Source organism: Coffea eugenioides, chromosome 6 (genome assembly GCF_003713205.1).
Source record: "Coffea eugenioides isolate CCC68of chromosome 6, Ceug_1.0, whole genome shotgun sequence".
NCBI lineage: Eukaryota > Viridiplantae > Streptophyta > Magnoliopsida > Gentianales > Rubiaceae > Coffea > Coffea eugenioides.
The window spans coordinates 6,678,264-6,689,077 of NC_040040.1; the positions used below are offsets into that span (position 1 = coordinate 6,678,264).

The following is a 10,814-nucleotide window of genomic DNA, read 5'->3' on the forward strand; positions in this document are numbered from 1 at the left end:
AAAAGCTTTTCATTTGGGTCCCAAATTCTTTTTTTTGCCAAAGTTTTCACCCGAAAAAAAAAAACGTGCATTGACGCGTCTTCTTACCTATGCTTGGAGGGTTAAACAACTTTTCTCTCTCTCTCTCTCTTTTTTTAAAAAAAATAAAATAAAATCTTGCCTACTCCTTCGTTGCTTGTTCTAATTGTGTCCTCAAGATGATTAAATGATGCAAGTGCACTTTACAACCAAAGAGGGGAAAAGAAAAGAAGATCCAAATTGGACTTTGGGACTGGAATAAAATGTTTTAAACCGTGAAAGGCCAAAAAATCATTGAAATCAAACGTAAAGAACTAAACAAGTACAAAAAGAGAAAATGCAAGGGACTGTCTGTCCAATTTTGTCCACTTTTAATTTCAGAAATAGAAGAACCCTATTGGGTTTTGTTGTTTTTTTTTTTTGGGGGTGGGAGAGAGAAGGGGAGTCAGTTAGTTGTCTGGGCCATCTCATTTAAAGGCATTTAATCTTTTTACTACTACTTTAGTCAGTTGATTAATTAGAAGAATGCTTGGTGTAATTGACTCGACGAGTTATTATTCTTTGCTTGCATAGTTTAGCAAGTATACGGAAATGGGCAGAGGCCAATTTAGACGAGGAGGATGAAGGAGTGAATCGGTTGTGAACACCTAAAAGGAGCAGGAAGAGTAGGTGGTGGGCAGGTCGAGGTTGGTTTTCATCATGAAAGGTGCAACTTAGTGGTCAATCCATTTAACAAATATGCATCCGGTCATAATCAATAGGAGTTTACTGAACCCCGAAAAAAGGCTTATTTGACCTTCGGGTAGGTTGGCAATTCTTGTCGCAAGAACCGATCAGCTTTTTTCCAATTTTGGGTTATATAGAGAAGAGTGCATCTTAGCTAATCAAAAACTGCTTCTCACTAAATCAAATTCCATTATTATTTTCTCAAAAAATTTTGACCTCAGATTCTACCTTGCATGATATACATATCGTTTTTTTTTTTCTTCAATCCGTTATAAATTTTAAAATTTACCTGCAAATATAATATGCTGGGCTCATTAGCCTTCAGCCTTAGAATTAGAGAAAAATTAGTTCTCAAGCAGAAAGGTATAGAAGACTGCCACTTCAGTCCAACAGCTATAAGCATTGGAGTGCAATAGATAACAAACCCAAAAGTTTGCATAAACAAATTTACAGCGTTTTAACGCAGAAATCGCTGCTCCGCCTCAGGCTATCTCTTTCCGTAATTGGCATCATCTATCAGTAATGGTTCTCTCCAACATTCTGCCCTGCCCATATAAGCATCCTCTATCAGCATTTCATACTTGGAGGACGAGTTTTAATAACCTGAAATTAGACAAGGATTTTGTCAAATGAAGATTGCAACATAAACGAACTACGATCCATCTCTATATAGTGTACTAAAAATCAACATCAAGATCCAGAACTTCGGACACAAAACTTGAGCAAAAGTAAACCATCTCCAAGCCGGAAACTTGAATGTCTAACTTGAGCCCTCCGACATTCAATTTATGGTTACAGGGGATGGAGCAATTATTCAGGAACTGAAGTTTAGAAGGAATATGAACTCGTGAAAATAACAAGCATTGGTGTTCATTTACTCACCTCCAAAGATGAAATGCTGAGGAAAGATGCAACAGCTTAAACAATGTACACCACTTAACGCGAGACACAATTTGCAGGAAGAGCCGAAATGTCACTCAATGGTGATTCATCCAAATTCCCAGGGATATTTTGCTCAGTCACTGGAGGATTATTTGATGTTGAAACAGGACCAGGTCTACTGTTTTCTCTTGTTTCTAGGTGTTCCATCATGCGGGAAACACTAGCAATTCCAGCATTCACTTCTCTCCTAACTTCTGAGCGAATATCTGCCATGGAATTACTTCGTGCAAAAAGCCTTTCTTTCCATCCTCTTGTGCTCTTTGAAAGAGATTCTTTGTATCTTACACACAACAAAAATAGTTGAAACCTTTCAAAGTCAACAAAATAGAGCAGCTAGAAAAGCAAGTAACCTCACAAAGGGACAGTGTTAAAAAAAAAAAAGAGAGAGAGAGAGAGAGAAGTAATCATGTTTGATTGCAAGTTATACTTCATTGACATTGCATTAAAACGAGATCTCCAGGAATCTGAAAAAGACTGGAAATCTGATGTTCCTGCTCTATCTTGACCTGATGGTGCCTGACGAGCCAAGCTTCTGCGAGTGAATGACAAGAACTTAGATATGTAGAAATAACAGAAAAACTTCAATTATGAGACTGGTTGTCACTATATGTCAGGATCCAGAATCACACAGGGTAGGCAATGCAACCATTCCACCTATACGCATAAAAGAAAGCATATTGAAGTTTTGAAGGGAATCACTACCTATTGTCAGTGGAGAGATCTCGAGGGTTGTTAGGCATGGCAACTGATCCAGATGATGAAGCAGAGAGTTGACCACTAGGAACACTAGTAAGATTTGGGGTGCATTGCAATGATTCACTGCTGATTGCTCGGTGAGTGACAGAAGGATCATTAACAGGGGCTGTTGCATCTACCTCAGGTTCCGCTCCTACAGAAGCTGAAGCAGGACCAGCGCCTGGACCTGGGGCACTAGCATGTGTGGAAAACACCAGAAAATGTGGACGACCATGAGCAGATGAGTGACCCCTTGAGCCCTCTCTACGAGCAATATGACGTGCCCTTCCCATTGCAGCAGCAGCAGCCAAGTGCTGAATAATGCGTTCTTCCAGTTCAGAATCATTAACTCCAACAGGTAACTGCAATATGGATCAGAAAGATGAAAAATGTCAATAGATTCTATCAAAAAATATGCAAATCAAAAGATGGCTTCTTTAGAATGGATAGTGAGCAAACGTGTTGCAGTTCAAAATCCCCCAGAGTGGGATGATGAAATATTGTGGCATTTCTTGCTGGAGTGAACCTAATACGTTTCTCTCTTTCTACAGCATCAAGCAATTGTTGACTGCATCAATGTACAAAAATTTGAAAATTCACTTAAGAATAGTAAAAATAATTTGATGATCAGGACAATCTAGAAATCAAATGCACCTATACAACACAATAATAACTGAATAAGACAAAAGAAATACCTGGCAGGATCTTTCAAACTTATAGTTTGCCAGCACATTGGACAATTCGAACTTCTTTGACACCTGGATGGGGAATAGAAGGAAGGAAGACAACAGTTTAGATTATGTGCTCAAGAAAAAATGGAAAGGAAGGCACCAAATCTGTCAATTCATTCTATCATCCAGATTTGTCAAAAGAATTAGATGGAACACGGACAACAGTGCAGCATGCTTCAAATATTAAATTTCATGTCAAATATACTAGTGCTCCGATGTGCTTCCACAGGACTTGTATCTTCATGTCCGAGTGGAAAATTTGTATGCTTATGCTATAAACCTCAGAGAAACCCCTCAATCGCTACCTGGTGATGTGGGCAAGCCAAAGCCATATAAACGCCACACCAGCATCCCAAAACTTCAGATGTGGGATCCACACTAGATCCTATACTTACCAGACCTGGATTTAGGTCCCCTACCAAGAAATTGGGTCGTAACAGCGAAGTCTGCCATCTAATATCCATTTTAGTCTGCAAGTCTTTCTGTTCTTGGTGGGAAATTAAGAAAAATTTTCTCAGTTGCAAATGGAACAAACACTGACATCAAATCCTCATTAAGGTAGTTTAATGGCAACTCTACCACTATCAAGCCACCCTGCTACCACCATCATCGCCAAAAATCTACTATTGCAGAAGCTGATATCTTGAGGGCATCCACAATCATTTTTATTAAGCTAATCTATGAACAAGTTTCCTGGGTTTTCTTTACAATTTTTACAAAAAATAAAAAAATAAAATTCTCTCATATCCTTAATCTACTGTAAGAATACCGACTGCAATGCTTGAGGAGTAAGCTGCAATCAACATCTCCACTTTGTCTGCTAAACCAGTCCTACAATCAAATCCACTGTCAGGTCTAAACCACATGACATGTTGTTTGTTTATTTTTGAAAGCAGATGCCCAACTTCTAGAAACACTTGGATTATTTAGTATCTCCACACCAAGATTAAGCCATTGAAAGAAGAATATGGCCAAGATAAGCACCAAGGCCAAAACTTAGCTAATTTTTGGCTGCAGAGATTTGATACATCTTAGAAGAACTTTCTAGCAGGAAGGGACTTCATGGCCAAATATGTCTGTGCTTCAAAATTTCCATCATAATAAAAATTTTAGACTTTTCATGAAACTTAAATTCTAAAGTCTATTGCTGCATATACTAACATTAACCATAGAGTGATGACATTGGCATGTCAGAGCCATACCTCCTCAAATTAAGTTTTAGCTGGGAGATGCTATTGCAACAAATAGCCACATGTTCCAAGAATCACAGGGTGGGGAGCCAAACCTTATATGCTGCGATCACCATCATAGTCTAGATACTTATACCGATGCATTAGGCATCAACGTGATTGCATATGTAGCCTATTTGATACTGAATTTTTAATAAGCCAACTAAGATGACTTCTTGGATATGTGTTTTTTTTTTAAGACCATTTTAACAACTTCCACTATCAAAAATATCATTGACCTCCTCCTATTGCTTTCAGAAAGACTTAACAATTTACCAAACCAAATTTGTAATCCCTGCACCAAGAAAATATAAAGTAAACCTCGGGCAATATATACTGCAGAGCCTTTGGAAAACTCACAAATCAACTCAAACTACCAACCAGTGCCTAAACTGTTAAGACATTTGACCTGAGTAATCTCAATTCCTGAAAATGGCTACTAAAACCATCCAGGCCCAAAGTTTCATATTCACAATGCATTAGGATCACCTTTATCTTCATCCTTCTGTAAGAGCTAATCGCTCCATCTCCAAAGCTTTCATGTACTTTTTAACGTCCCTTGTTCCACAAGTAAAGCTAACAATCAACAACATCTGTTGCCTTAGGAATACGAGTACAATTCCAAAGACATAATACAAATACCATGATTGAAGTTAAAACTTAATTCACATTATAGTCAAAAGGGTTCTTCAATGCTTTTTGCAAGATCTGTACCAGAATTCTTGAAACAGTTCACCTCATCAGCCAAATGGCATAACCACTTAATCGAATAAAATCCCACCACAAACCTCCATTAAACAGCATAGCATTTCAAACATCTCCCATGACATAACCTTATTATAAACCTCCATTCTACTCGCAGAACAAGAATCAAATGCAATTAGAAACTAAATCCACCATGTTGTAAAATATAAGCAGATCACTTCTTTTAAGCAGGCAATTACAATGGTTGAGGAATTTCAGAAAGGGTAAATCGTGTGTTGGGGAAAGGTACTACAAAGGAAAGAACGAAGGCAGAGATCATATGATAATTTGACTTTGTTGCTTAGGCAAGGAAGAATGGAAGGAAAAGAAGACAAGCACCATGGTTTCTTAAGGCACAATCCTTTAGCAATCACACGATCTTGATTTAAAATCACATCACAAGGAATTTAACTAGTGTTAATCAGAGAAAGAGTGAGAGCTGCATCAAAGAATTATGGAATTTTCACTACTTTGTCTAATAACTATAAAAGGGAAGAAATCTAAGTTGTCAAATTCTTTGAAGGTACTAGTTGCACAATTCAAACCTCTCAATTAACTAAACAGAGCCTCCTTATGAAATGAGACATAGGTATGAAAGCCTCTTTCCTTTTTAACAGAAAACAAAACAGAAAGAAGAGAAAAGCTTTTTCTTTAAAGAAAAATATCCATCAATCCCCTTTTTTCTTCCCATACATCACTCTCATCTTTCGCCCCCTTAAATATTTGGCTGCTTTCAGCATCCTACCCGAAAGCTTTTCTGTCTCAAAAATATATTAAAAAGACTTGTGCACTTCAGCAGAATCCATCACCAATGTTCCACCCCTTTCACTCAAATAACATTTAAATTTCTAGACTATGCCCCAGAAAAACAGTCTTCTAATTCATTATGTTTGGTAAGAGCTATTGCACGAGGAGGTGGGACATATGGCTTAAACAAGGGCACTATCTGAGACTTGCAGGGCTACTTCTTATTCTCATTTTGACCGATGCACTAACTTATAAAATACTTCAAATTTGGATGAAGTCCTTAACTTTACACCCTAACTGAAAGTACTAACTAGCAGAAAGAACTAATTTACATGATTATGGTATACTTAAAAAGAAAACGAAAAATTACAAAAAATATAAAAAAGGGACTTGAGAAAATTTTTTGCACATTGCTTCAGCAGGTGCCTTACATACCATTCAAGAATACATTGAAGGTGAAACTCATGCTTGCAAATAGTTACCTGTAGGAGAAAGATACAGGACGTCTCAAATTAAATGGTTTAGGACAAATTCCAGGCAACTCAAAGAGTATATATGATGGAGTTCCTTTACCGTGGATGGATCACTTTCGCAGAAGGCTTCAAGGCATATGCTGCATGAATCATCACATGCCTCCTGTATACCTCCTTCAACAAAAGCCGCGGCTGATGTCATACGATCCTCTGCCTTTTTAACCTCATCCTCCCCCGGAACCTTAAGCCATCAAGAGCTCCAAGAGAGTGAGAAATTTTTTTAAAAAAATGAAAAATGCAGAATTTAACCCAGGAGCATATTCTATAGCTTCAAAAGAATGAGAAAATTAGCAAAGGCAGCCGGAAATGATTTTTCTTCTATTCAATGAAGTTGAACAATAAATCTTTTTTGTGATGCATTCCACAGTACTAATTTTCTCATTCATTAAAAATTGGAAGTTGAAGCACCATTGCCTGCTCAGAAAACAATTCTCTTCACGAAAACAAAAAAACGTGTTGGAAATGTAACCGTGATCCGTCACAATACCCACGAATTCTTGTTGCAAAAAATATTATGTGCATCCGTCATAATTGGCTGAATTCCACAAAAAAAGATGCAAAACCCATCAAATTTCAACAAAAAATAGCAATAAAGAATGAACCTTTCGGGGCAATCAAATAGCTCTGCATACTTCAAACATCAATTTACATCAATGAAATATCAGGAAATCGACAAATGACAAATCAAAATCACAAGTTTATATTTCATGGATTTGTTCGAATTCGAAAAACGTACCTCCATTGAAAGAAGATATGGCCTAGAAAAATGGGTCAAGAAATTTCCATGGAAATTTTTAAGCCAAAGCTCTGATTTTTATCCCTTATTTTCCTGGATGAAGATAACTCTAAGTTCCCATTCAGCTAAGCCCAAATTATTCTTGGACCCAGAGACAAAGAGACAAAGAAAGAGATGGATAGAGAATAGAGAAAGAGGAAAAGCCGAAAAGGTCCAACCAAAAGCAAAGAGATGGAAAATGGAGGTCACATTCAGCTTCAGCTTTATTCTATTTTTAGCTTTTTCTTTGAACTTTTGTACTAGTAATTTTTAAGTAATATATTTCTCTTTTTTTTATTCCCGATAGCCATTTTATTTTTCTTTTGATAGATATTTGGGTCTTGAATGATACATCAAAGGAACGTTTAAAGATACACACAGATTTTAGCAGCATTGATTTAGCACTATTTTTGGGTCTTTCGATAGGCATATTATTGATTTAGTGTGGGGTGACTGGCGGTTGCTTGCTTGCTTGCTTTGATGCTCTGCCGCTTTATAATAATTGTAGCAGTTGATAAGGGATGATTAGCCTGCATTGATTTGTGACCCACATTTTTTTATCGTATCTGTTTAGAAGAGATCATTTAAATCTTTATTAATTGCACAGCCCAGGCACCGTTAAGATTTCATTTCTTCATCAATCATTGCAATAATCATGATTTCTTCATAATAATAGGTGCTACTGATCCGTCTGTTTCTTTATTCCATGAGTCCCCATTTTGATGAATAAGTAATCCAGAGAAGAAAAGAATACGTGTTACATTAATCACAGCAAAAAATCTGCGTACTCATGTGCTTATTGAAGTGTAGAACGTTAGATTGTGCACTTAAATACTACTGTCAAAGACCGGAACTGAAGACCCTTTTCAGCAAATTAATTGGCTGTTGGCCTCCTACAAGTGTTTTCAGTTGAGCAAGGTCAATTTTTACTTTTTGTATTTTTTTTTTACAAACAAAAAAAAAAGTTGAGACTAACTTCTGATGCCCTAATCTATATATTGTGTTTTTTTTAAAAAAAAAAAAAAGTGTGAGACATTTGATAAAATTGAAGTTTGAAATTTGAATCGATTAAGTTATCGAATTGTTAAATATTAAATTTAATACATTTAAGTGCATATCACATTCAGTGATAAGTGATATTTCACTTATCACTTAATTTTGAAAGCAAGTTTTGCTTAAAAATTTTAATGCTATTTAATTAATTCAGATGTTTAATTTTTTATTATCAAACCGTCTGAATATATTAAGATCTGAATCAATTAAATTTAAGTACTAAATTTAATTATTAAATAAGGCCTAACTTCATCGAAGATATTATGGGGTAATTAACTTGAGCAAGAAAGCAAGTTGTCGGCTCTTATTGTGGCAGTCTACTATGCCCAATTTGATTTTACGTGTTAAATTCGGCTGCAACTTCCCAGGTATTCGGAAGTTTCAAGGGATGCATGAAAACATAAGTACCCTAGTATTTAAAGGCCTGTTACAATTTGTCTACCCAGACCCACTTGCACGCCTACCTTTCCCATTTTGAAATGGACAATCCAATGGTCCATGTCATGCGGTTTCGACTTGAGGCCCAACTACCTTACCGCATCCAGTCTCTTATAATACTTTTTTCAACCAACCCGTGATTCCTTTTCAATCGGTTGAATAAGAAGGACGCAATGACTACCCACTAACCACTGATGTGTTCAGGGCTAGTTCTCGGTCGATTATTTTAATTGATTATAAATTTTAATTTTGAATAATCAATTTTTGTGATATTCATGGTTTCCTTTGTACTCTGATTATACTTTTTTCTAATTACCAAAAAATTAAAATTTATAATCACTCAAAGGCAACTTTTCCTAATTCTAATTATTCTTGTTGGATTGCATTTTTTAGAATTTTTTGTAAAAAAATTACTGTAGCGATTTGATGTATGTGAGGAAAAAAGGTAATAGGAAAATGTGATCACAAAAAAAGAAGCAATTTTCCGGCAAAAAAGGCTGTCCAAACGGGGCCCAGTCCAGAACAAAAACAAAGTCAAATGTCCATCGGTTGAATAGCTGTAACAATTCTCATTTTTCCTTTCGTGGGAAATCCAAAATCTTGCAAAAGGAAAGGAGAGAGAGAAGAATATGAGAGACGGCCCAAAAATCTTACAATCACTTGGTCAGCGTGCCTATCACTTTGAGATGGATCTTGGGGAGGCTGTGGCAATTCTTTTACTAGGACGCTTTACAGTTTTGGACGAATAAAATTGTTCCATAATCACAAAATGAGAACCTGCATCCGAATAGAATATGTTTATATTCAATTGGATCCGAGCCTGAATGCCGTAGTCTTGGCCCAAACTGTACACTTTATGGGCCTGTCGGTGCCACTTTATTCCCAACACACAAATAACCAAAACAAATGAGCACCAGAAAGTATGGATACAATAATAACATTTACATGCGGATAAATTTCTAACAAGAATGATTCGTAGCCGAAAGTTGTAAAGACTAAAGCAAGGCATCCTGTAATACTACAATACAAATTAGGATGGGACTTTTTAAATCTTGGGGAATGGGTCAAAAGCAGAAGGGGAATCAGAAAAGATGAGCTTCGTTGCATGTAAACCATGTCTGTATCGGGAGGACAGCAACTTATCCTTTAAAAACGCTGAATTCCTCCGCAATGATCTACGTGATGTTGCAGTCCAGTGATTGTGAGAAATGATGAGGAATCTGATGATCAAAAGCACCTCAGCTTTTTGGTATTTTCCTTTGATTTAATTCTTCATGTCTTTGACTCTCGCCCAGGGCTTTCAGCATTTCACACGTTATAGAGCACCTCTGGTTCACACAACAAGACTAAAAGAAAGGTGTGAAAGAAGCCCAAACAAGTTTGAGGCGTTCATGAACGCTGGTATGCGTAACTCCCAATGAGTATATATTTAAGGTGCTCTAATTTCTAAAGGTGTTTTTGGGTGTATGGTGTAGACATTAGAGTTTCTGGCTTTATTTATTTATTTATTTATCAACAAGAAAGGAGTAAGATTTAAGAAACGAGAAGGAGGCGAGATTTAAACTAACACTTTCAACTCGTTAAGAGAGTTATGAGCTCATGTAACAACAATGAATGAAAGAATAAAGTAAGAAGAGGACTTTTTTTTTTTTGGTCAAATGACATCATCTACACCTACCCTACTCTAACCTATTTTAGAAAGGAGACTGAAGGGGATTGAACCACAATTAGTTCCATACCGGTGTATCACGCACTCATATGAATTTAAGAGAAGTCACGTTAAATGGTAACTTTGAAAGAAAACAAGATTTTAACTTTTAATCTTTCGTCTCACAAGACATGTGGTGACCAACTGCTACAAAGGTAACTTTAAATAAGAAGAGGACGAGGGCAGCGAAGTTTGTGCTTGCAGTTTATTGTGCAATAACACACAATGTCTGAATAATTTCTGAAGTCGCTAGTCCTTGGGCCATAAGTCCATGTGAATTATGACTGAAGCAGTGAGTTGAAGTAACACAAATTGGCTCTATTACCTTACTGTCTGGTCAAGGACATTAGTTCGGGTCCCCCAGACTGGCGCTTCCTGCGGGAAAGCCCAAACACGAGGACAAAGGGACCATTTTTGCAACCATGTGGTGATAAT

General features: G+C 36.8%; 1 protein-coding gene across 1 annotated transcript; it reads right to left on the bottom strand.

Moving 5' to 3' along the window:
• Positions 1–1,028: 1,028 nt before the first annotated feature.
• On the bottom strand, positions 1,029–7,375 carry LOC113774758 (E3 ubiquitin-protein ligase RHF2A-like). Its single transcript, XM_027319374.1, has 9 exons — positions 7,142–7,375; positions 6,446–6,586; positions 6,308–6,354; positions 3,117–3,179; positions 2,881–2,989; positions 2,389–2,783; positions 2,114–2,218; positions 1,627–1,966; positions 1,029–1,347 (listed from the first exon to the last, which is right to left on the bottom strand). The coding sequence occupies exons 1-8, from the start codon at positions 7,145–7,147 to the stop codon at positions 1,681–1,683; spliced, it is 1,152 nt and encodes a 383-aa protein (XP_027175175.1). The 5' UTR covers positions 7,148–7,375; the 3' UTR covers positions 1,029–1,347; positions 1,627–1,680.
• Between the last annotated feature and the right edge of the window lie 3,439 nt (positions 7,376–10,814).

What these genes read in the sequence shown, in the direction of transcription:
- LOC113774758 (XM_027319374.1), bottom strand. An exon ending in AGTTTGAAAGATCCTGCCAG is followed by an intron (nt 2,990 to 3,116) that starts GTATTTCTTTTG and finishes ACATTGATGCAG; the next exon opens with TCAACAATTGCTTGATGCTG. An exon ending in GATCTCTCCACTGACAATAG is followed by an intron (nt 2,219 to 2,388) that starts GTAGTGATTCCC and finishes ATTCACTCGCAG; the next exon opens with AAGCTTGGCTCGTCAGGCAC.